At 47.7% G+C, this 25,447-nt stretch overlaps 3 protein-coding genes across 3 annotated transcripts; all 3 read left to right on the top strand.

Annotated features, from left to right (window-relative positions):
* The first annotated feature begins 222 nt into the window (after positions 1-222).
* Positions 223-652, top strand: LOC114638284 (60S ribosomal protein L34). Its single transcript, XM_028786704.1, has one exon. The coding sequence runs from the start codon at positions 259-261 to the stop codon at positions 610-612; it is 354 nt and encodes a 117-aa protein (XP_028642537.1). The 5' UTR covers positions 223-258; the 3' UTR covers positions 613-652.
* Positions 653-1,186: 534 nt separating this feature from the next.
* Positions 1,187-2,795, top strand: Apof (apolipoprotein F). The gene is made up of 2 exons (XM_028786618.1): positions 1,187-1,323; positions 1,549-2,795. Exons 1-2 carry the CDS (start codon positions 1,233-1,235, stop codon positions 2,601-2,603), a joined length of 1,146 nt encoding a protein of 381 aa, XP_028642451.1. The 5' UTR covers positions 1,187-1,232; the 3' UTR covers positions 2,604-2,795.
* Positions 2,796-2,908: 113 nt separating this feature from the next.
* Stat2 (signal transducer and activator of transcription 2) lies at positions 2,909-22,890 on the top strand. The gene is made up of 24 exons (XM_028786617.1): positions 2,909-3,346; positions 6,992-7,129; positions 7,243-7,393; positions 7,620-7,715; positions 8,073-8,162; positions 8,251-8,326; positions 8,734-8,822; positions 9,294-9,445; positions 11,702-11,860; positions 11,955-12,047; positions 12,250-12,309; positions 12,672-12,689; positions 13,287-13,380; positions 13,492-13,539; positions 13,637-13,720; positions 13,882-13,980; positions 14,070-14,205; positions 14,322-14,374; positions 14,490-14,584; positions 15,256-15,392; positions 15,567-15,749; positions 15,968-16,025; positions 20,744-21,024; positions 21,239-22,890. The coding sequence occupies exons 2-24, from the start codon at positions 6,999-7,001 to the stop codon at positions 21,379-21,381; spliced, it is 2,526 nt and encodes an 841-aa protein (XP_028642450.1). The 5' UTR covers positions 2,909-3,346; positions 6,992-6,998; the 3' UTR covers positions 21,382-22,890.
* Positions 22,891-25,447: the final 2,557 nt, after the last annotated feature.

The following is a 25,447-nucleotide window of genomic DNA, read 5'->3' on the forward strand; positions in this document are numbered from 1 at the left end:
TTTTGGTTTTTCGAGACAGGGTTTCTCTGTGTAGCCCTGGCTGTCCTGGAACTCACTCTGTAGACCAGGCTGGCCTCGAACTCAGAAATCCACCTGCCTCTGCCTCCCAAGTGCTGGGATTAAAGGCGTGCGCCACCACCGCCCGGCACTTTACCACAACTTTTAAAACTATGGGTGAAGGGCCGGAGAGATGGGTTAGTGGTTAAGAACACTGGCTGCGCTCTTCCGGGACGGTGCTTAGAGTGGAAGGTGCTCAAGATGGTCCAACGTTTGACATACCGTCGTAGGCTTTCCTACAACACAGCCTCTAACAAAACCAGGCTGTCTCGAACCCCTGGTAACAGGATTGTTTACCTTTACACCAAGAAGGTTGGGAAGGCACCCAAATCCGCATGTGGTGTGTGCCCAGGCAGACTGCGAGGGGTTCGTGCTGTGAGACCCAAAGTCCTTATGAGATTGTCTAAGACAAAGAAACATGTCAGCAGGGCCTACGGTGGCTCCATGTGTGCCAAGTGTGTCCGAGACAGGATCAAGCGGGCTTTCCTTATTGAGGAGCAGAAAATCGTTGTGAAAGTGTTGAAGGCACAAGCACAGAGTCAGAAAGCAAAATAAATCTGCATTTTTTTTAAGTAATAAAAATCAAGGCTTAGTCAAAAAAAAAACAAAACAAAAAAAAAAAACAAAAAAAAAAAAAAAAAAAAAAAAAAAAAAAAAAAAAAAAAAGAACACTGGCTGCTCTTGCACATGACTTAGGTTCAATTCCCATCACCCACGAAGCAGCTTACAACCCTCTGTAACTCCAGTTCCAAGGAATCTAGCACCCTCTTCTAGCCTCCTTGGGCAGTGGGCACCTGCACTCAGTGCACTTACACATATACTGGAAAAACACTCAGACACATAAAATAACAACAACCAAATCTTCATAAAAGACAAAACAAAAATAATATGGGCAAAGCTGTGCCAGTGGATTTGAAGTCTCCAAAGGCAATCTGGTGAGTATCAATACAGCATAGCAGTCTACACGTGGCAGTCCCCAGTAGACTCTGTCCTCATCCCAAATTAAGGCCAAGTGACCTTTATGGAGGATAAGATCAATGTCCTCGCTGTTTAGCCTTTCTCTCCTGGTTTATTTGCAAAGGCCCTGGCCAATGTCAACACTGGGAGCCTCATCTGTACCACAGGGGTCAGTCCTGCCCCTTCCACCTCAGAGGCCCCAGATATCTCCTCTATTCATGGGACAGAGAGCTGAGCAGAATAGGAGGAGGACTGAGGAACTACCAAAGCTACCCAGGGACTCTTACTTCTCAATGGCTGGACTATATGGTAATCTGGGTCCCCCATAAGTGGGTGGGCATAAAAGAGGGAGGTCTCTCTGACTTAGGAATGACAGAAATTGTGTTGCATTTCCCATATTCTACCTCTTTACTAAGAAGAACATAAGCTTGGGGGTAGGTGATGGATGAGGTGGTCCTCTGAATCTTGGGCTCCTTTCAGACTCTAGCCTTCAGAGATACGGTCTGCATGTTTTGGGGTTCTTCCTTTTTCCAGGGCGTTCAGCTCCTGACATGCATAGCCTCCGACTCATTGTGGTGTCAGTTCAGCTGCTTTGCTATCTCCTGCTGTGTCCTGTGGATGCCACTTCCCACAGAAAGCCAACAAGTGTCTCTACGATGCTCCCTCCCTCGGAGTTGAGATACCAGATGCCAACGACCTCAGACCCCTTGTCCTGCCAGATGCTGCTCCCAAAGTCCCTGCCTGGCTTCACTCACATGCCCCCCGTCTCCAAATTCCTGGTAGGCTTGGCTCTAAGAAATGCTCTGGAGGAAGCTGGCTGCCAGGCTGATGTCCGGGCTCTTCAGTTGCAGCTTTATCAGTTAGGAGGTGTGAAGGCTACACAAGCCCTCATCCACCATCTTCAAGAGCTCCAGAAAGGCGGACACGCAGACCGGAATGTGTCGGTGGATGCCCTGTTCTCTGCTCTACAGCACTTATCCTGGGAGCAGTCAGGTCCAAAGAGGGTCAGACGTTGGATTTCTAACAAGGACTGTGAAAATGAGCGGGAGCAGAGAGTGCACAACGTGGTTGACCTGCTGCCAGCAGTGGGTACCTACTACAACCTAGGTACAGCTTTGTATTATGCCATTAAGAACTGCTCTGATAAGGCCAAGGAACGAGGTCGAGATGGGGCCATAGACCTGGGTTATGATCTTTTGATGGCCATGGTGGGTGCGTCAGGGGGGCCAGCTGGTGTGGCGATCACTGCTGCTCTTAAGCCAGTGATGAAGGCTGGGGTTCAGAGACTCATCCGATCTTATTACAATGAGAAAGAGGTGACCACCCCTCAGCCAGAGGTGTACTATTACGATGAGAAAGAGGTGACCACCCCTCAGCCAGAGGTGTACTATTACAATGAGAAAGAGGTGACCACCCCTCAGCCAGAGGTGACCACCCCTCAGCCAGAGACCGGGAAGGATAGCACCACATATAGCAATGACGTGGAAGAATCCACCATGTCCAATTTGTTGTCAGAAGTTGACAGTACAACTTCTAACTGGGAGTGGCCTTTATTAAATAACTTTGTTGTCTTGGCATACAAGAGATAGTAACAGAACCACAAGTAAGTGGAAGTGGAAAATTTTGACAAGAAGAGAGTAGATGGATGGACGGGTGGGTGGTTTGGGGTACTGTCATCACTTGCCAGGAATTTCCTTCTTGAAACTCAAGTTTTTACACTCTAATGGGGCGAACTTTCACATGAACAAGTGATTATAGAAATTAAAAAGTGATATCATGAACCCACAGTATTAATCATTCATATCCTCAAAAAGAACTTATTACCTCAGCTCTTTCCTCCCTCTCCTAAAGCGTAAGGACACAGGTCCCACCCTTTCTATGGAGTCCTTTCTGCCTCCACTTGCACCCTGGTTTCAGTTTCCTTTCCCGGTGACACCCGGTTCGGGTAAATCAGCTGCTAGAATTCCTGGCTAAGAGTTTAGTTTGGTTCCGCCCCACTCGGGGACAGGGGCGGGTGCTACTGTAAGCCTCTCCCTCTCCGCCAATCACTGAAGTCGACGGTGTGACTACAAGCCGCTTGTCCAGCCCAGTGCTGGGCGGGGTTATGTCTCAGCCAATGAGAGCGCCACGAGGGAAGGGCGTGGCCAAGCTTCTCTGGTGTCCCCCCACGGAGGCCGGAACGCCGAGCGTCCACAGCCGGGTGACCCGTTCCACCGTTCGCGATCTGGGTCCTCCGGAGCCGGGGGAGGGTGAGAAACGGGTCCTTGAGCCGCTTGGAGGATTGGAAGTTGCAACGGGAGCGCTAGAAGGAGCGGCACTGGACGCTCAGAAGGTACAGGCCCCGAAAGGGTGTGAGGAGCGGGGCGGAGCGGCCAGCCCGTTCCCGGGAAGGGCTGCTGCCCCGGGTGATGCCCCTGTAGACAAGGCTTCTGCTCTCTGGCTGAAGTCGAACACCTGCAGGATTCTGCACCGCTGCACAACTCTACTCTCAACCCTGTCGACTTCCTGTCAAAACTCCTCCGCAACCCTTGCAGCAGCTGCTATGTCTACCCATTTGTTCCTTGTCAGAAGCCAAAGCTTTAACCTCTGCTCTGCGAATCTATTTACTTATCTCTTATTTGTTTGCTTCCTTATTATTATTATTTTTTAATTTGCATGCATGTTGTGTCTGGGTACTCCATGCGTGCCTGAATTAGCCAGAAGAGGGCGTCAGGTTTTTCTTGAACTGGAGTTAGATATGAGCAGCCATGTGGGGGCTGGGAATCGAACCCAGGTCCTCTGGAAGAGCAGCCAGTGCTCTTAAGCACGGAGCCATCTCTCCGGGCCCTTCGCATAATTTTTGATCCTTGCTCAAATGAATGAATGAATGAATAAATAAGATTCTTAGTTGTTATGTATGTGTGTGTATACTGTATACATATATGATACATATAAACTATAAAGTTCTAGAAGGGTGAAACCGTTTGCTTAAGGTTACACACAAAGTCTAGTTTATTTCAGCAAAGCTTATGTAGTGCAAAACTGATGTCTGAGAGTGAAGGATCTATACTCCTTTCCAGCAAGGAGAAAGTCTCCCGGGGTATCACCCAAACACTGCATAGCAGGATGCAATAAGACTAAGCACAAACCTTCAGATCAAGGATGGCCAAGGTAACCCCGGAGGACAAGAAGGGTCCCAAGAGCAGGCAAAGGAGTCAGAGACACCCCACTCCCACTTTAGGAGTCCCACAAAAAACCCCCAAGCTAAGCAACCACGATGTATTTGCAGAGGACCCATCTCAGAGTGTTGCAGGCTTTGCGATTGCTGCTTCAGTCTCCTGTGAGCCCCTGTGAACCCTGCCGCGTTGATTCTGTGAGCTGTGTTCTCGTAGTGTCGTCACCCCTTCTGCCTCCTACCATTCCTCCTCCCCCTCTTATGCAGGGTCCCCCCCAAAAAAAATAAAGCGATTGAATGATTCCTAATAATATTCGGCTATACCCATAGATCAGTGCCTAGAGGCTTCCTGTGGCAGCTGATGGGAGCAAGATGAAGAAGCATTTATTTATTTATTTATTTATTTATTTATTTAATGTATGCGAGCACACTGTAGCTGTCTTCAGACACACCATAAGGGCATCGGATCCCATTACAGATGGTTGTGAGCCACCATGTGGTTGCTGGGACTTGAACTCAGGACCTCTAGAAAAACAGTCAGTGCTCTTAACCACTGAGCCATCTCTCCATCCCCATGATGGTGGAGTTTTAATTCCAATTATAGATAAGAGACAGCAGCGAGAAGGGAAAAGTGGGAGAGCACACATGGCTCTGCCTGCTTTGTGACAGGGAAAACAGTTTTATATGAAACTTCTGGGTCTTCTCAAATTTAACAGTTCACCCAAAGACCAAGGATTTCACAGAAGTCATAAAAATGCTTTAGTCTTAAAGGTCGAATAGCTCTTTTTTGTTGTTGTTGTTGTTGTTTTGTTTTTATTTTTTGTTTTTTTCGAGACAGGGTTTCTCTGTGTAGCCCTGGCTGTCCTGGAACTCACTTTGTAGACCAGGCTGGCCTCAAACTCAGAAATCCGCCTGCCTCTGCCTCCCAAGTGCTGGGATTAAAGGTGTGCTTCTCCACCACCCGGAGGTCTTTACTGTTTATGCTTTAGCCCAGCATCAACAAATACAGACTCACAAAGTTCAATGGAAATTAACTGGATGAACTAGATACCATGAGTGGAAATATCACTTGTTAAGTTGGATAATATGTACATTCATAACCCCTATACTTTTTTTTTTCCTTTGAAGCAGGATCTTATATCTTCTTGGCTGACCTCAGATTCATTATGTAGCTAAGGCTACCCTCAGCGCTCCTGTTTCCAACAGGCCAAGTGTTGGTATTACAGGCATGTGCTACAAGACTTCTACTAATAATACTTTTTTGTATTTCAAAGTTACCACTAAAATAAAAAGGGCCACCTGTTGCAACTATTAAATAGTATTCCCTAGAAGAACTGCAGTAAATTATAACAACTACTTTTTGGAGAGAAAGGACAAACACCAAGATTGGGAGTAGGGGCAATGTAAGCTAATATTTTCTAATGTCTTTAAAAAATTATTTTAGCCGGGCGGTGGTGGCGCACGCCTTTAATACCAGCACTTGGGAGGCAGAGGCAGGAGAATTTCTGAGTTCGAGGCCAACTTGGTCTACTGAGTGAGCCAGGGCTACACAGAGAAACCCTGTCTTGAAAAACAAAAAACAAAAAAACCAAAAACAAAACAAAAAATTATTTTAGCTCTCTGCCCCTTCTCTGTCTTCTCTCCGGGACCCCTTTCTCCCTCTCTCCCCTCCTCCCTCTCTCCAAGTGTTCCTGGTAGGCTTCCCCCTCCCCTCTCTCCTCCCTTCTCAGCTCCACTTCCCATGCCCTAAATTAGTCTATACTAAAATTATTTTATACCTGGGCAGTAGTGGCACACACCTTTAATCCCAGCTCTCGGAAGGCAGAGGCAGGTGGTTCTCTGAATTTGAGGCCAGCCTGATCTATAGAGCTACTTCTAGGATAGCCAGGGCTACACAGAGAAACCCTGTTTCAAAAACAAAACAAGAAAAAGTTATTTTATGTATATGTCTTAGTTAAAGTGGAAGTTTCTGGATATGTCACGTGATACACACTCAACGTGTTTTTGGGTGAGTCTGCCTAACCTGATATATCCAGAAACTTCCATTTCACTTTATTAGGGTTTCTGTTGGTGTGAAGAGATGCCATGACCATGGCAACTCTAATAAGAAAAATATGTAATTGAGTTTGGCCTACAGTTTCAGAGATTTTGTCCATTATCATCATGGTGGGTAGCAGGGCAGTGTACAGGCAGACATGGTGTTGAAGAAGGAGAGTTCTACATTTTGATCCAAAGGTAGTGGGAGACTGTACCACATTGGCCATGGCCTGAGCATATAAGACCTCAAAGCCTGACCCCACAGTGACACACTTCCTCCAGCAATGCCACACCTACTCCAACAAGGCCACACCCTCTAATAGTGCCACTCCCTATGGGCTTATGGGGGCCAATTACATTCAAACTACCTCAGTGTATGCATTTTGCCTACCTGTATATAGGCGTACCACTTAAATGCCCAGCACTTAAGAGGCTAAGGCAGGATCACTTCGACTTCCTGTCCAGCTGGATTACTGAGACCCTGGATTTGTTTGTGTGTTTTATAAGCCAAACAATAAATAAATAAACCATGAGATTATGGATGATTTGGTTCAATAAAATGTCCAGTAGAGGGCTGGAGAGATGGCTCAGTGGTTAAGAGCACTGACTGCACTTCCAGAGGTCCTGAGTTCAAATCCCAGCAACCACATGGTAGCTCACAACCATCTGTAATAAGATCTGATGCCCTCTTCTGGTGTGTCTGAAGACAGCTACAGTGTATTCATAAATAATAAATAAATCTTAAAAAAAAATGTCCAGTAGAGAACGGATGTCTTTCCTATTCAGAGTCCACATGGCACAGTGGGAGATGTTACAGAACCTTGACAGCCCATTCCTGGACCAGTTGCACCAGCTCTACTCCCAGAGCATCCTGCCAATGGATGTTCGACAGCACTTGGCTGCCTGGATTGAAGACCAGAACTGGTGAGGGCTCAGGGGTTCAGATGGCTCCTTCTGAGCACACAGGGTCCTAGATATCCTGGGAGATATCAGAACAGCAGGTAGTTTACAGAGCCCTTGTCTCACCCCGTCCTCAGGAGGGAAGCCGCGCTAGGCAATGATCAGTCCAAGGCCAACATGCTATACTTCAACATCCTGGACCAGCTCAACCAGTGGGACCACCACAGCTCAGACTCTGATTACTTTTTATTGCAGCATAATTTGCGAAAATTCAACCGGGACATTCAGGTACCTGGAAGAGCTGGGAATAAAAGCGTTGGGACTAGCCTTTGAGAATAGGATAAAAGCTGGGATACAAAGTCTGGACTTGGAGTGTCCCTAGCAGAGTAAAGGACTGAATCTAGATTCAGGAACTGTGAAGGAGGAAAAATACTGGAGACACTGAAGTCAGGGTCTGGATTGGCAGGTCATTAAAGTAGTTAAATGGGACTGTGCTTCTGTTTTTCCTACTTAGACCTTTCCCAATGGCCCGACTCAGTTGGCTGAGATGATCTTTAACCTTCTTCTGGAAGAGAAAAGGATTCTAAATCAGGCCCAAAGAACTCAAGAGGTAAGGTCAGTGTGATACTGACATTTGAAAGCCCCTAGGACAGCAAGAGGAGGGCACTGGAGGACCAGGATCTCCCCCCTTCACTCTGCAGTAAAATTTCAGGTCCCGATTTTAGAGATGAAAACTCTATAGAGTTCAGGCGGGAGTCTGGGGATGTAGCCCATGCTGCTTATCCCAGCACTCAGAGCTGCAGAGGAAGGTGGATCTCTGCGAGTTCACGCCTAGCTTCGTCTACATAGTGAGTTCCAGAACAGCCAGGGTTACACAGAGAAATCCTGTCTTCAAAACAAAACACAACCAGACAAACAAATAAAAAACATGTCAGAGTTCAAACATGTTCAGAACCTCTTACTTCAGGTGCAACCCAGGCCTGCCCCCGGAGCAGCCGTGGAGAGCCAGCAGAAGGAGATTGAAACTCGAATCGTGGATTTACATGCCGTGGTTGAGGTTGGCAGATGTGTCAAGTGTTGAGTGGGGAGGACTCAGCTTTGCTGCCCTCAGAAGCGGCTTCACTGGCGTTCCATCTCCTCTACAGATGTTGGTGAGATCCATCACGGAGCTGCAGGATGTGCAGGATGAATTCACCTTCAGATACACAGTTCTCAATCAAGGTAGGTCCACCCAAAGTGGGAGAAGGACAGGGGCCATCTTGGGAACCTAGTAGGAAGGACCACAGAAGCTGAATGCTCCAGCGAGCAGTCGTCACTTAGGGCCCTATACTTCAGCATCAGTAGTGCTGTCGATATGTAAAACAGAGGTGTTGGGTGTGTGTGGAGGGTAGACTAGAGGTGTAACTGAGGAATAGTCAGCAAATGACGGAGGGATTGTGTAGAAAACTACCTTAGCAGGTTGAATGGGCTTCTGGTCCATCCAGAATTTTTGCCTGTCCAGAAAGGTGCCTGTACTTTGCCTGGTCCTTCCTTCCTCCCCATCCAACATTTTTTGTTCCTGACTGAGACCCCGGGGGCAGAAAAGAGCAGAAGGAACCTGTGGTCTGAGTTTTGGTTTTGCCTTTCAGAGAAGACATCATCGGCTTTGGACCCCCATCTGAACCGACAGCGGCAGCTTTTGCAGATGTCAGCCAACGAACTGGACAGAATGAGAAAGGTGGGGGCAGGGCACAGAGGGGCAGCAGGGAACTGGGGGACAGCAGTGAGGGGATGGGAGCAGCAGGGACCTGTGGGAGAGGGGGGTCAGGGGGCAGCAGGAAACTGGGGGGAAGGGGGCAGCAGGGAACTGGGGGGAGGGGGTTAGGATGCAGTAGGAAACTGGAGGGCAGCAGAGGGGGGGTCAGGGGGCAGCAGGGAACTGTAGGAGAGGTGGGTCAGGGCAGCAGGAAACTGGAGCATAGGGGGTCTAGGGGCAGCAGAGAGGTATCAGGGAGCAACAGGGAACTGGGGGAGAGGTGGTCAGGAGACAGCAGGGAACTGTGGGAGAGGGGGGTCCAGGGGGCAGCAGGAAACTGGGGGGAGGGAATGGGGAGCTCTGACCTCACTGCCCTAGTTTCCTGTTCTCTTCATCAGCTGGATGATGAGGGGTGATAAGAGGTACTTAGCCCTCATGAGTTCTCATTCCTAGGAGGTGCTGGACATCTCCAAAGGACTAGTTGGCCGATTAACCACCCTGGTGGACCTATTGCTGCCCAGACTGGACGAGTGGAAGATGCAGCAGCAGAAGTCCTGCATTGGAGCCCCGCCACCCAGTCTGCAGCTGGAACAGCTGGAACAGTGGTAAGAGGAAAAAATAGATGCTTTTTTCCCATCCTCATTCACACAGGGCCTAGTCTTCATGGTGCTTGGTACAGCAAGTGGGGACTACAGTGGAGTTCGGCCAGAGAGTGCACCTCCTGTACACACAAGTCCTGGAGGATTTGATTGTCAGCACAGAAGGAGAACGGAAAGGCAGGAAAGGAAGGGAAACAGCAGCAAGTGACCCTTCGGTCTCTTTTGCTGTTCTCTGCTTTGACTGTGACTGTATACTTTGTCCACACAGCTCAGGGAGGCCTGAGTCTAGCCTTTGCCTTGATAAAGAAGCAATGGAAAGTAATGGGTTAGTCCACAGTCACAATCTACTCACTGTCTTGTTTGCTTTTGAGACAAGGTCTTACTATGTAGCTTTATTTTCTTTTTTTTTAAGATTTATTTATTTATTATGTATGAATATACTGTAGCTGTCTTCAGACACACTAGAAGAGGGCATCAGATCTCATTACAGATGGTTGTGAGCCACCATGTGGTTGCTGGGATTTGAACTCAGGACCTCTGGAAGTGCAGTCAGTGCTCTTAACCACTGAGCCATCTCTCCAGCCCCACTATGTAGCTTTGAATAGCCTGGAACTCACTGTGTTGACCAGGCTGGCTTTGAAACTGACCAGTTCTCCAGCCTCTGCCTCCCCAATGTTGGGATTAAAGGCATGGGCTACCATGCCTATTTAATAAAATAAATCCTTAAGAAAATAAATGGAATATTATAAAATGTACATTAAAACACTTCTTTTTTTAAAGATTTATTTATTTATTGCATGTATGTGGGTACACTGTCGCTGTCTTCAGACAAACTAGAAGAGGACATCAGATCCCCATTACAGATGGTTGTGAGCCACCATGTGGTTGCTGGTTGCTGGGAATTGAACTCAGGACCTCTGGAAGAGCAGTCAGTGCTCTTAACCGCTGAGACATCTCTTCAGCCCCATTAAAACATTTCTTAATAATTTATTTTTATTTACAGTGGAGTTTTGCCTGCATATATGTTTGTGTGATGGTAGTAGATCCCCTGGAACTAAAGTTACAGACAGGTGTGAGACACTGTGTGGTTACTGGGAATTGAACCCAGATCCTCTCGAAGAGAAGCCAGTGCTCTTAACCGCTGAGCCATCTCTCCAGACACCATTTCTCGAATTTTAAAATTTTCTACTACTGTGTGTGTCTGTATGATGGGGAGGACACACATGTTCTTTGGTGTGTGTGTGTGTAGCTCAGAGAAGAACTTGGTGGGGTTGTCTACTGCCATCTTTATATTCCAGGAACACAACCCAGGGACCCAGGTGGCCAAGCTTTCTTGATGAGCACTTTTACCCACTGTGCCATGTCTCAGGTTGTTGGCGCATTGTCCGAGGTTTTACAAAAGATGGTTCTGAGCTGAATGTGGTGTTGGAGTCTAGTCATCCAAGTCCTAGGGAAGCAAACACATGAGAACCAAAAGTTCAGGCTAACCTGTAGTATATAGTTGGACCCTATCTCAGACACACACACACACACAAAAACACACACACAAACACACACACACACACACACATACACACACACACAAAACCGAGGGTCTGAGGAAATGGCCCCATCAGGAATATGCTTGCTATGCAAGCATAGGGCCTGAGTTCAGCTCCCCAATACTTACTTCAAAGCTGGACACAATACCAGGCACCCATAAGCCCAGCACCAGGTGGGCAGAAATAGGCAGATACCAGGGTTTGCTGGCCAGCCACTTAAACAAAACAGTGAGGCCCAGGCTCAGTGAATGAGATTGTCTCAAAAGAGGTGAAGAGGAACAGATGAAGAGACTCAATCCTTCTGTCCCAGGCTGGCCTTGAACTCACTATTTAGCTGAAAATGAACTAGTCTTCCTGCCTTCATCTCCTCAGAGCTGGAACTTCCAGTGTATATCCCTGTGCCTAGTTGATGCAGTGCTGGGGACCAAATCTAGGGATCTGTACTTGTTCTACCAAATGATCTACATCAATAACCGCTTGCATTTACTTACTTATTTTTGAGACTGGATCACAGTACATGATGCAGGCCAGCCTTGAACTCTCAACCCTCCTACTTCAACATTGATTGTGTGAGGATCACAAGGGTGAAATCACACACCTCGGGCTCTTTTTAGCTCAAGTCAGTTTCCGACTTCCTACACTATTAAAGAGAGAACACTCAAGCCTCCAGTGGGGCTCCAGAAAACTTACACATTCTTTCTCCCTGGACTCTGTCACCCAGGTTGACAGCTGGAGCAAAGTTCTTGTTCCACCTTCGACAGCTACTGAAGCAGCTGAAGGAGATGAGTAACGTGGTTCGGTATGAGGGTGACATGTTAGGCCAAGGGGTGGACCTGCAGAATGCCCAAGTCATGGAGTTACTTCAGCGTCTGCTCCAAAGGTCTGGTGGCCTGGGAGGCATCTGTGGAGGGGAAATAATGAAGAAACACGGGGAGACGGTTGTTACAGACGCAGCTGTCATCTTCTTTCCTTAGGTCCTTTGTAGTGGAAACTCAGCCCTGCATGCCCCAGACCCTCCATCGACCCCTCATCCTGAAGACTGGGAGCAAGTTCACTGTCCGAACAAGGTTTCGTTTGCCAGCTCCTGCCTCGTCTCCCCTCGGCTGCTGCCGTGCCTTTTCTGAGCGTGCAGATCCTTTCCCTCATGAAAGACTTCCCTTTTTCCCCTCAGTTCACCTTCCCCTCCTAATCCCCTCTTTTTTTCTACACCTCTGGCCGTATTGAGAATTTGAGATTGACCACTGTATCCAATCATCTGTCCCCACCCAGACTGCTGGTGAGACTCCAGGAAGGGAACGAATCACTCAAAGCAGAAGTCTCCATTGACAGGTGAGCTGAGGCAGCTGAAGGATGTGACTAAAACAGCCAATGGGCACAGGCTGGAGGCAGCGGTACCCACCGCATCCGGCAGGATCCTCCCTCAGGCTGCCTTCTGTCCATCCGTCCCACCTCCCGCACACTGAGCATGTGCCAGGCTCATTTTTATGTGCTACAGGTCCACCAGCCAGACATGGCCAATGCGTCAGACAAACACGGACACGAACTCGGAGATTCCGTGTCCCTTCTGCCAGGCCATGCCATGTTCACACGAGCTCAAGAAGGCAGTGTGAACAGAGATCCGTCTGACTACCAAGACCAAACTCCTGACTACTTTCACCTCCCAGTGACTTCTCTTTTCTCTTTCTTTTCAGGAATTCAGAGTTACCAGGGTAAGTGTCTGACAAGGACATGTATACTGCGTGACCTTCAAAAACACACGTGGCAGCCCTGTGGGAATTGTGGGGGCATGTGGACAAAGGTAGAGAGGGGATCCAAAGTGAAGAGGAATTTTGGTTTACTGCTAAGTTGTATTTTTTATTTTAATTTTTTTTTTTACACTTTGCTTACAGAAAGAATATGTGTGATTGTGTGTATGTGTGATTGTGTGTGTTCTATTGTGTGACTATAATCACACACACACACATCAAGAGAGGAAAAATATGAAAGTATGTGTACGTCAGAGGACAACTAGTGGGCATGTTCTCTCCTTCCACCATGTGGGTCCTGGGGATTGAACTCAAGTCATCAGACTTGTCCGAAAGCCCCTTTACTTGCTGAGTTATCTCACTGTCCCTTTCCTGTTCGTTTTTTAAAACTAACTCTGAGCCAGCCATGGTGGAACACACCTGACTTTCAGTACTTAGGAGCCCGGGGCAGGTGAATCACTGGAAATACAAGGCTAGCCTGGACTACACAAAGGAAAAAGAGAGAGAAACAAAGATACTAACACTGCTCTTTGTCTCTGTTGTATCTTCTCCCTGGAACAGCTTCCGGAAGTTCAACATTCTGACCTCAAACCAGAAAATCTTGACCCCCGAGGAGGGCCAGAGACAAGGCTTAATTTGGGACTTTGGCTTCTTGGTAAGAAGGGTTAACAGAATTGGCATCTAATCCAGAGGGGCAGGAGCTGGAGCATTTCCAGGCTTTGGCCTCTGGGTCCCTGCCCTGGCATTGTGTTTCCTGAATTCGCAGACGCTGGTGGAGCAACGCTCTGTGGGTGCAGGAAAGGGCAACAACAAGGTAAGGCTGACGGCGGCTCACCCAGCTCACCGGCTCACCAGCTCACCGGAGCAGTGAGCTTCGGCCAAGGGAAGCACTGATCACTGTGCCCCCACAGGGGCCGCTGCCTGTGACAGAGGAGTTACACATCATCAGCTTCGTGGTGGAATATGTATACCAGGGTCTGAAGATGAAGCTGCAGGTGAGCGCTGGGAAGCGGGGAGCGAAAGAGGCAGCAGGTTTAGAGGAAGGGGCAGGAAGGGCAACAAACAGAAGAGTCCTGGAGCGGGGAACGTCGTCACCCACGAACCGACACAGACGTCTGCAGTTATAAGCATCCCGTGACTTCTGTCTTCCTCCTAGACGGACACTCTCCCTGTGGTGATTATCTCTAACATGAACCAACTCTCCATTGCCTGGGCATCCATTCTCTGGTTCAACATGCTCAGCTCAACTCCCAAGGTAGGAGGAAGAGGAGGCGGTGAGCCAGTAAGGGGAGGCTTGACCTCCAGAAGCGCTGCATCTGAGCTGTCCTACCCCCAACCCTGCAGGACCAGCAGTTCTTCTGCCAAGCTCCGAAAGCCCCATGGAGTTTGCTGGGGCCTGTGCTCAGTTGGCAGTTCTCCTCTTACGTTGGCCGTGGCCTCGATTCTGAGCAGCTGAGCATGCTGAGGAAGAAGCTATTTGGTACCTTTTTTTTTTTTTCGGCCATTCCCTAGCCTTTGGCTTGCCCCTACCCTGTGCCCTCTGCCTGGCCTTGTCCTCCTTCAGTCACCCCAACCACCTGTGACTCTGATCCACAGGAAAGAGCTGCAAGATGGAGGATGCACTGTTGTCCTGGGTAGACTTCAGCAAGGTAACACCCTGCAGCCTGTGTCCCGATAGTCCCCGGTTCAAACACTGGGCCCACCTCCACCCTTACCCACAAGGGCAGTTCCACATCCCTTCCTGCCTTTCTGGTCCTCCTTCAGCGAGAGAGCCCCCCTGGCAAGATCCCTTTCTGGACCTGGCTGGACAAAATTCTGGAGCTGGTACATGACCACCTGAAGGATCTCTGGAATGATGGGTAAGACCTGATTCTGCCTTCCTTTGTTTTCCTCAACTCGCCTCAGGACTACACTTAGTGCGCCCCCTGATGGCACAACGTAGAGACAAACCAAACCAAACCGGTGCAGGTCCCCATTAGTAATAGCAGTTGTGGTCTGTATTTGTCAAGCATCTACTGAGTTGCAGAGCCTGCCGGGTGCTTCTGTTCATGCAGTCCTTACGACCACACTGAGTGGGGAGTACTTCCACCTTCAGCTCCATGAGGAAACCCAGACTTAGAGAAATTAGGAACTCGCTCAACGGAGTTGAAGAGAGAGGGAGGTGGGGAGAGATGTGTCAGTCTGTCTGTCTATCATGTAGCTGGCTGACTGTCCTGGAACTTGCTGTGTAAACCACATTGATCTGTCTACACTTGCCTCTGCCTCCCAAGCGCCGGGATTGCAGGCATTCCCTCCAATGCCTGGCTCTATTATATTTTTATGTGCTTATTTTGTGTGCAAGTGTGTGTGTTCGCGCCTGCGTGCACATGGGGGTCAGAGTGTAGCTTACAGGGGTAGGTTCTCTCCTTCCACCATGTGGGTGGTCAGGCAGGCGGGAGGTACCTTTAGCTGCTGAGCCAGCTCCTTACCCCACCGAATCCTCACAAGTGGGACCGGGACCTTGGGGTCTAACAGGCTTTATCTGCTCCAGTCGCATCATGGGGTTTGTGAGCCGCACCCAGGAGCGCCGACTTCTGAGGAAGATGATGTCTGGCACCTTCCTACTGCGCTTCAGTGAAACTTCTGAAGGGGGCATTACTTGCTCTTGGGTGGAGCACCAGGACGACGGTCAGCAGCGCTCCCGCCCCACCACCGTATCATTCCGCCAATCTGCTTTCTGCCAGGCACCCCACACACCCTCCCACTCTGATCCACTGTCTGCTCTTGGCTTGGGGGGCGGTGTCTGTTTGGGCAGGGAATCCCTGGGCTAGTCTCACTTGTAGTTATGCATGTGTTCTTCAGATAAAGTCCAATTCTACTCCGTGGTGCCCTACACCAAGGAAGTGCTGCAGTCGCTCCCCCTGACAGAAATCATCCGCCACTACCAGGTTCTTGCCGAAGAGAACGTCCCCGAAAACCCGCTCCGCTTCCTCTATCCCCGAATCCCTCGGGACGAAGCTTTTGGGTCCTACTACCAGGAAAAAGGTTGGAGTCATTGGCATACATCCTAGAACGAAAGTATCCTCAGATATCGATAGATATAGATCCGACTCCCGCCTTTCACACACGCGGCACGTTTGTGCACAGTGCACGCTCGTTAATAAGGAGCGTGCACTCTTGTCAGGACCGTCTTGCGCTAGGAGAACTTTGACCTGTGTGACCAACACATTGATCTCTCCCATCTCCTGTCTGTATCCCCACAGTTAATCTTGAAGAACAGAGGAAATATTTGAAACGTAGACTCATTGTGATCTCTAACAGGTGAGACACAAGCCCTTCACTGGAAATCCTCTGGCTGATAGCGCTTTCAGCTGCCTAATTCCAGTCCCTTCCTTCTCCTCTCCGCCACCTTCCGTGACTCTAGTGTTTTTCTGCTTCGAGCTGCTCCTCTCTCATGGTTTCCTGCTGCCATCTTTTCCACTGTCCCTGATAGTAATGATCACAACCGTTCCTGTGGGACCGACCCTTCCTGATGACAGGGTGCTAGATTTAATGAAAAAAAAAAAAAATCCGTTGAATCCTGATGAGGACCCACTGTAGTAGGTAACAATGTTGGCCATGCTTATTAGGAGCCTGTTATTGCTGGGAGTTCTGTGTGTTCTCTAATTTTGTTGAAGCTTCACACATGCGAGGCATGACGGGTATCAGCTAAAGAAACTGAGTTTCAGTGTGATAAGGCAGCGAGTGTCCTTTAAGGTACATGGCCAGTGAATGACCTAGCTCGGTCAGATCATTCATTCATTTACTGATCGATGGATTGACTCTGTTTGAGACAAAGCTCCTGCTGGCCTGGAACAGGATATGTAGATCAGGCTGGCCTTGAACTCACATAGATCTCCCTGCCTCTGCCTCTCAGGTGCTGGGATTAAAGGCACCAGTGCTCAGCTTATTTTTTTGTATACATGTTTTGCCTGCATGTATGTCTGTGCGACGCTTTTGTGTCTGGTGCCTGTGGAGGCTAGAAGAAGGTGTCGGAATCCCTGGCACCGAGGTTACAGATGGCTGGGAGCCGCCATGTGGGTGGTGGGATTCAAACCTGGAACCTTGAAAGAGCAGTAATACTGGTCTTAACTGCTGGCCTATCTTTGTTGCTCACTCCTTTGAGGCAAAGTCTCCTGTAGCTGAGGCTAGTCTTCCTCACCTTCCCCAAGTGCTGAGTTTACACCCCCATTTCTATTTTCTGTCCTTCATTTGTTTGTTTTCTGACATAGAAGCCCAGTAGTCTTCACTGGCCTTGAACATGTGACATGTGACGTGCTTCCTGCCCTGGCCTCCTGAGTGCTGGGAATTTTACAGGTGTTAAGTTTGCTCCTCCTGGGATTGAGATTCATTTAATTAGCTATTCTAACAATGACATGATACCCCACTGTGGGTTTGCATTTTCCTAATAACAAGTTAAAGATGTGCTTTTTGTACGCTTTGCCGTGTGTGTATCTTCTTTTGAGGAATGTCTGGGCAGATCTTCAACCCAAGCCAGGTGTGGCAACATGGGCCCGTAATCCAGTACAGGAGAGACTGAGGCAGGAGTTTTGAGCATTTGAGGCCAGGCTGGATTCCGTAATGAGACCCTGTCTCAAAGAAAACAAAAAACAAACAAACAAACAAAAAACAGTAGCTCTTTGATCCATTTGTAAATAAGATTATTTGCTTTTTAAAGATATATTCACTTTTACTGATGTGTGGGAAGGTTTTTGGCTTCCGTGCCTGTGCACCACATGAGTTCAGTGCCCTCAGAAGCTGGAAGGAGAAGTCATCAGATCCCCTGGAACTGGAGTTACAGAAGTTGTGAGCCTCCATGCAGGTGCTGGGAACCAAACCCTGGTCCTCTGCAGAACCAGCCAATGCTCTTAACCACTGAGCCATCTCTCTAGCCACTTATTTGCTTTTTTACTGTTGAGGTTTTTTTTTTTTTTTTTAGTTCCTTTTAACTCCTGGATAGTGAGTCTTTGTTGAGTGAATAGTTTATAAGTGTTATTTCCCACTTGCAAGTTGCCTGTTATCTCGGGTGATTGTTGCTTTTGCTGTGAATTTCCTTAGTTTGATTTAATTACAGTTGATCTGGTTTCTGCTTTTGTTTTGTATGCTTTCAGGGCTATGTTATCGTCTATATCACTGTTGCAAGGTTTTCCCTTTCTTTTAATTTTATTTTATTTTAATTATACATATGTGTCTGTGTGTGGATATGTGCAGAAGAGGATTTCCCATCTCCAGGATCTGGAATTACAGGCAATTATGAGCCATCCAGTGTAGGTGCTGGGAATTGGACTTAGAACCACTGCAAAACCAGAATTCTCCTCAAAAACCTTTTAGGGTTTTATTTTTTAAGTTGCTGTTTGGTAGATACCTTTTTTTTTTTTTTAAGATTTATTTGTTTTATTTATATGAATAAATAGTTGCTCTCTTCAGACACACCAGAAGAGGGCATCAGACCCCATTGCAGATGGTTGTGGGCCACTATGTGGCTGCTAGGAGTTGAACTCAGGACCTCAGGATGAGCAGTCAGTGCTCTTAACCGCTGACCCATCTCTCTAGCCCTCTTTTAGAATTTTATAATTTCAAGTTTTATATTTAGGTCTTTGATCCCTTTTGTGTAGGTTTTTTTTTTTTGTTTCTTTAAGGGTTTTTGTTTGTTTGTCTTTTCCTCAAGGTAGAAACAAGATTTCTTTCTGCAGCCCTGGGTGCCCTGAAACTTGCTCTGTAGACCAGGCTGGTCTCCAACCCACAGAGATCTGCAGGGCTCAAGTGTGTACGACCATGTCCTGCTTAAAATGTATTTTTATTATTTTTAATTATGTATATGTGTGCGTGTGGGTATATACATATGAGTGTAGGCACCTGTGAGACCAGAGTCCTCCGCTCTGAGAGGGCTGGAGTCCTTCCTGGATCTGGACTTATGGGCAGTTGTGAACCACCTTACATGGGTGCTGGGAACTGAACATAGGTCTTCCGCATTTCTATTGCTTCGTGCCACTCGGCAGTGTGCACTCTCAATACTGAGCCTTCTCTCAAGCCGCCTGTGTTGATTTCTAGATTATATTTATTTCTGTATGTATGTGTGTACGTGTGTGTGAATAACACATGTATAGAGGTCAGTGGACAATTTGCAAGAGTTGGTTTCCACCTTCTACCGTGTGGGTCATGGGATTGGACTCAAATTGTCAGGTTTAATAGTACACGCCTTTACCTGCTGAGCCTTTGTTCTGGCTCCGTGGTTTTTGTATGTGGTGGAAGATACAAATCTGTGGGCTGGAGAGATGGCTCAGTGGTTAGAAGCACTGAGTGCTCTTCCAGAGGTCCTGAGTTCAATTCCCAGCAACCACATGGTGGCTCATAACCATCTGTAATGATATCTGACGCCCTCTTCTGGTGTGTCTGAAGACAGCTACAGTGAACTTATAAAATAAAATAAATTAAATAAATCTTTAAAAAAAAAAAAACAAGAGCGGCCGTGGCCTGGGGGTTTTCTTTTTTTTTTTTTTTTTTTTTTTTGGTTTTTCGAGACAGGGTTTCTCTGAGTAGTCCTGGCTGTCCTGGAACTCACTCTGTAGACCAGGCTAGTCTCGAACTCTGGAACTCAGAAATCCGCCTGCCTCTGCCTCCCAAGTGCTGGGATTAAAGGCGTGCGCCACCACCGCCCGGCAAGCAGGCGGATTTCTGAGTTCGAGAGTTCAAGGCCAGCCTGGTCTACAGAGTGAGTTCCAGGACAGCCAGGACTACACAGAGAAACCCTGTCTCTCGAAAAACTAAAAAAAAAAAAAAAAAAAAAAAGAATATACAAATCTAGTTTAATTCTTCTGTAAATGGATTTCCAGTATATTGAGGAGGCTGTACGTGTGTGTGTGTGTGTGTGTGTGTGTGTGTGTGTGTGTGTGTGCGCACACGCATTTGTCACCTTCATAAAAAATTAGTTAGCTCTTCTGGGTCTACATTCTGTTTCCTTGACCCATATGTCTGATTTTATGTTGGTAGTGTTATTTTATTATGTGAACTGTTGTTTTGAAACAGGGTCTCATGCACCTCAAACACACTATACGACTGTGGCTGGCTTTGAACCTCTGATTCTCCCGCCTTGCCCTCCCAAGGGCTGGAATGACAGGCATGTATCATGCCCAGCCTCCAGCTGCACTAAGGTTCTTTTGTGGGTGCACATGAAGTTTGTTTCTGGAAAGAGTGGCATTTGGTAGAAACTGCATTAAATTTTTAAATCATTTTGGGTGATATCGAGAATTCTGCTTTTAATCATCCTCTTGCCTCCGTTACTTGTCGTTCCCACCGATCCGATAGTCTGAGGGCTAGAGGGGCAGCTCAGCAGTTAAGAGCAGCTGGCCGTCCTTGCATAGCACCTGGGTTCAGTACTCAGCATAGCACCCACAAGGTGGCTTACAATGAGCATCAGGGGATCCGGTGTTCTCTTCTGGCCTCCACACATACCAGGTATGCATGTGGCATACGTACGTACTACATAAGAGCAGAATGCTTGCATGCAGACAGTAAAAATAAAATTTAAAAACTAAATGACAATCTGAGATTTACCCGATCGGTAGATGAGAGGGTCCTCAAATCCTAACAAGCCTGATTTCAAGGCCAGATGTGGTGGCTGTTGCCTGTAATTCCAGTGCTTCGGAAGTGGAAGGCGGCAGAAGTTCCAGTTTAGGCTTGGCTATGTAGAGATTTGAAGGCCAGCCTGTGCTACATGCATGAGACTTTGTATCCATATCATAAAATCTTATGATGAACCCCATGGTCTTTACCCCTTTGCTCCTCACCATTGTCATCCAGGCAGGAAATCTCACTATGGAGACTAGTCTCAAACCCAAAGAGATCGGCTTGCCTCTACCCACTGAGTTCTGGGATTAAATGTGTGCACAAGCACCCCTGGCTCCCTACCACCTTCTTAGGCGAGACATACAGCCCCCGCTTGCACTACGATCCTCTTCGCCCACTGAGTCTTGTCCCATTGTCTATCCTGGTATACCTAGGCAGCCGGACGAGCCGCAGCAGCCTCTGGAGCTCAAACAGGATCCGGGGTTGTTAGATCTGGATGCGGAACTCATGTCAGCGATGAAGTTAGCACAAGACCTGGAGTTGGAGTCGATGCTGCAGTCCGGATTGGATCTGGGTACAGAGCTGAAACTAGATCCAGTGCTGAGTCCGGACCCACAAATCCTGCTGGAGCCAGACCCAGCGCATGCAATGCAGCTGTTGGCAGAGCCAGATTTGCCTCAGGACCTGCAGCAGCTGAACACAGAGGGGATGGAAAGTAAGTGTTCTCTCACCATTGCCAAAAGGTGAGCTCCGACTTCCTCATTCCTTTCCTGGTGATTCCTTTTGTTAGGAAATGCAAGGGCCTCCCCTGTCTCACCCTGGTCCTCCATTTCCCAAGAGCCCCTTCAGCCCCAGAGCACACCTTTACTGCTAAAGTTGGGAGCTTCTAACTTGGATCAGGGCCTGATGTTTCTCTCTATGTCCTCTAGTCTTCAGAAACAATATAAATATTGATGACATCATGCCCAACGGTGACCCGGTGTTGGCTGGCCAGAGCATCATAGAGGAGCCTTACATGTCCTGCTCCAGCCATTTTGATGTGGATGGACCCTTGATTCCTTCTGAGGACTAGGAGCTGCGTTCCCGTCTTGTCCCTCCTAACTCCCACATCAGGATGTTGCTTCCGACAATGGGAAACTGAGGCCTTCTGAGCTGGGTTAGCCATGAACTTTGGAGTAAGAGGTAAAGGCGTAACACGGTTTTGAAGGCGCACCAAAGAGTCAGAACAGACGCAGGCCATAGTCTTTCTAGGATCCTGAGGCTGCCTGCCATGCTGGGAGACACAGAGGTCTTGAGGGCAGGTCAGGACATTTGGGAGGTCCCTAGAGGGTCTGAGGTAGTGGTGTCTTTCCCGTATGGAACGATTTTAATGTTTCGATAATTAGCTAAGTTGATGTCAAGCAACATCTGGCCTCTGTGGGGATGTAATTCTGTCCTTCCTCCTCCATTGCTGCCCTGGGTCCTGTCAAACCTAGAGCCTTGCCCATGGTAGGCAACCACAGTGACACTGAGCCATACCCGAGCCCTTCAGTTCTGTCTTCTGGTGACCTCAGGTCTCTTCCCTTCGCTCCTGTCTCCAGTTTTACATTTCCTTCTTTTCCTATAGAGGCTGAGTGAGAGTTGTCTGCTTCAGCCCACCATGTGAAACAGAATCACTGCTAGCATCACCCTTGCCATGCTCAGTTCCTCCCCTACAAAGCAATCCTGACACTCTAAAGAAGATGTGAAGCTTTGCTGCTTTAGGCTGTCTTGACTCTACCTCCCCCAGTGCTTGAGAAAATCACTCCTGGAAGTTTGAATGGTTTCTGAGCACTTGGGAATTAGTTCTTATAGTACTTGGTAGAGCTGAGAGTTTGAAGAGAACTTAGCTATTTTACTATTTTATGAATAAGAGGGCATCGCTTCTTTTGTACAGTGTTTTGTTAACATGAAAGAAAAAAATTCTATTCCTTAGGGCTGACCTGGGCAAGGACCAGGTTCCTTGGACTCAGAGCCTTGAAGGTGTATCAGACATCTTTATGCCTTAGCCATTGTTGGGGAAGCCAGGGGGCAATTGCCACCGCTTTAAGGTGTGCTTGTGGTACAGTTTGTGGTAAACAAACGTGAGGACCTGTACTGTGACTGTTTCCTACCTGGTGCATCAGAACAGTTCAGGAAGGGGTTAATAATAACTGGGAGAGAGGACAGCAGTGCCAGCCCAGCATTGAAGGCGGCACAAGCAAACCAAGAACCAAGGAGGTGGATGGCGGGGAAGGTTACACACAGGAGCAGAAGAAACTCAAGGAGCCAAAAGCAAAAGTCATGAGAAAAAGGTGCCCAGCCAACACGTGAAATTAAGCAATCCGGCAAAGCCAGGCAGGGCGGCATAGTGCGACTGCAAGACGGGGGACCGGGGTGGGGGTGGGATATGAGAAAATGTTCCTTGTGCCTCAGGTGATGGTACCACTTCATTCTGCTCCTTTGTAAGACCCTGGGTCCTCTGCTGCACCATCTCTCACCACATTCTGAATAGCTAGAACGAACTGTTGTCCTGGAGTCCTTCATACAGCATAATAAACTTTTGTTCAAAAAACAACAAAAAGTACTGTGGAAGTGTCTCTTCTCTAAACTCTCGGACTTTCTGTTCCTGAAAGCCAAGTCTTAGAGGCAGAAAGGCCAGCAACGTACAGGCATTAGGTCATCAACTTTGGCTTCTCTCAAACCAACCCCAGGACATTTCTCTGGTCATTCCTTCCTTCCTCTGGTCAGCACAGCAAATTATTTCCCTTGGACTGTCGGGGTAGTGAAGAGACAGGCATATAGCTTCCGTTATTACTGAGTCTGTGGTTAAAGTCAAGACACAAACCTGGATCTTCCCAGGCCAGTGCCTATAATCCCAGCATTTGGGAGGTAGAGTCAGGGTCAGGAGTTTAAGGCTCAGCCTAGGGTACATATTGAGTTCCAAGACAGTCTCAGATACAAGAGTCCATGTCTCTAAAATAAAAAATAAACAGGCATGGTTTAATCCTAGCACTTGAAAGTCAAAGGCAGGCATCCGATCTCTGTCAGTTCGATGCCAGCCTGGTCTACAAAGCCAGTTTCAGGACAGCTAGGGCTGTTACACAGAGAAACCCTGTCTTAAAAATAAGTAAATAAACAAACAAATAAATAAATACAAAAAAATTGAGTCTGACTCTATGCTCCATGCACCTTTCAATTGTTTTTTTGTTTGTTTTGTTGCAACAAGATTTTCTCTAGGTAATCCTTGATGGCCTGGAACTTGTATAGAGTAGGCTAGCCTTGAGCTCAGGCTAGTCCTGTTTCTCTCTTTGCCTCTCTGGAACTGGCATTACAGGTACATGCCACCACAATCAGGCACTCTGATTGATGGGTAGGTGGGTGGGCTTTTGTAGACAGAATGCCACTATGTAGTACAGGTTACAACAAACTCACAATCTACCTGCTTCAGTCACCTGAGCGCTGGGACACGAGTGTATCCCACTGGCAAAATGTATGTCCTTTGATGTCCAGGTGGTGGAAATAAAGGAAATAAACAGGATGTGGTGGCAAATGCCTCTAATCCCAGTACCTGGGAGGATGAGCTAGGAGGATTGCCAAGAGTTTGAGGCCAGCCTGGACTAGGGAGTGAGTTCTAGGATAGTTAGAGATACTGAAAGGCCCCCGGGGAGGGGAGACCCCTACTCAAGCCACGAGAACTCACGGCCACCCAAAAGACTCAGAGACAACGATCTTGATGTAACCAGCAAGAGGTATATTTCAATCAGCGCGCTGAGGCCAAGACCCCGTAACCCACACAGGGGCAGAGGAGAGGAGCTCGGAGCTCGACCCCTAGGGAGGGGAGTGTAGTATATTTAAAGGAGAAAACCACAAATTAGGGGGAGTGGGGAGGGGTAGCTGTGGAAAGTGCCAGGGTTCAGGGAACAATCATGGGGAAGCTGCCAGCCCATTACTCAGCATATGACAGGGTTCGAGGAGCAATCATGGGGAAGTGTAGGTTTTTTCTCAAGGCTCAATCTCATTCAACCATATCATTTACATCATCTGCTTTGTGGCTTGCCAAGTTCTTTTTTTTTTTTTTTTTTTTTAAAGATTTATTTATTTATTATATATGAATACACTGTAGCTGTCTTCAGACACACCAGAAGAGGGCATCAGATCTCATTACAGATGGTTGTGAGCCACCATGTGGTTGCTGGGATTTGAACTCAGGACCTCTGGAAGTACAGTCAGTGCTCTTAACCACTGAGCCATCTCTCCAGCCCGCTTGCCAAGTTCTTGTTCTTGGAGCACAAAGCCCTAGAACTAGCCAACCTGCTCTCCTGGCTCTTTTTATTGTTAGTTTGCTACAAGTGAAAAATTTTTAACCTTTCAATGCAAAAAGAAACCCTGTCTCAAAAAACAAACAAACAACAAAAACAAACTAGCTCCTTTCACTTTTTTTTTTTTGAGATTATGATATAATTACATCATTTTCCCTTCTCTTTCCTCCCTCCAAACCCTCCCATCTGCCCCTCCTTGCTCTCTTTCAAATTCAGGACCTCTCTCTCTCCATATAAATATATATATATATGTATAAATCCCCCTCCCTTTTTAATCTTCCACTCCTCCCCCCACCCCTCTCTCTTTTTAGGACAGGGTTTCACTTTGTAGCCCTGGCTGTCCTGGAATGCACTATGTAGACTAGGCTGGCCTTGTACTCAGAGATCCTACTGTCTCTCCTTCCAAGTACTGGGTTTAAAGCTCTGCACTGCTACACCTGACAGCAGAGTGGGTTGTTGTTTCTCCTCTTCCTCCTCCTCCAACTCTTCCCTCTCCCTCTCCCTCTCCCTCTCCCTCTCCTCATTTTTCCACCCCTCCTCCCCCTCCTCATTTTCCTCCCCCTCCTCCTTTTTTCTTTCTCCTCATTCTTCTTCACTTTTGAGGCTAAAGTTTTTTCTTTTTTTTAAAAAATATTTATGTATTTATTATATATGAATACACTGTAGCTGTCTTCAGACACACCAGAAGAGGGCATCAGATCTCATTACAGATGGTTGTGAGCCACCATGTGGTTGCTGGGATTTGAACTCAGGACCTCTGGAAGTGCAGTCAGTGCTCTTAACCACTGAGCCCGAAGCTAAAGTTTTAACTTGAGTACT

Source organism: Grammomys surdaster, unplaced genomic scaffold (genome assembly GCF_004785775.1).
Source record: "Grammomys surdaster isolate TR1022 unplaced genomic scaffold, NIH_TR_1.0 125562, whole genome shotgun sequence".
Taxonomy (NCBI): Eukaryota; Metazoa; Chordata; class Mammalia; order Rodentia; family Muridae; genus Grammomys; species Grammomys surdaster.

What these genes read in the sequence shown, in the direction of transcription:
- LOC114638284 (XM_028786704.1), top strand. Translation starts at nt 259, where the DNA reads ATGGTCCAACGTTTGACATACCGTCGTAGGCTTTCCTACAACACAGCC.
- Stat2 (XM_028786617.1), top strand. Translation starts at nt 6,999, where the DNA reads ATGGCACAGTGGGAGATGTTACAGAACCTTGACAGCCCATTCCTGGAC. An exon ending in CCTGGGTAGACTTCAGCAAG is followed by an intron (nt 14,375 to 14,489) that starts GTAACACCCTGC and finishes GTCCTCCTTCAG; the next exon opens with CGAGAGAGCCCCCCTGGCAA. An exon ending in AAGGATCTCTGGAATGATGG is followed by an intron (nt 14,585 to 15,255) that starts GTAAGACCTGAT and finishes TATCTGCTCCAG; the next exon opens with TCGCATCATGGGGTTTGTGA.
- Apof (XM_028786618.1), top strand. Translation starts at nt 1,233, where the DNA reads ATGGGACAGAGAGCTGAGCAGAATAGGAGGAGGACTGAGGAACTACCA. An exon ending in CTCAATGGCTGGACTATATG is followed by an intron (nt 1,324 to 1,548) that starts GTAATCTGGGTC and finishes TCCTTTTTCCAG; the next exon opens with GGCGTTCAGCTCCTGACATG.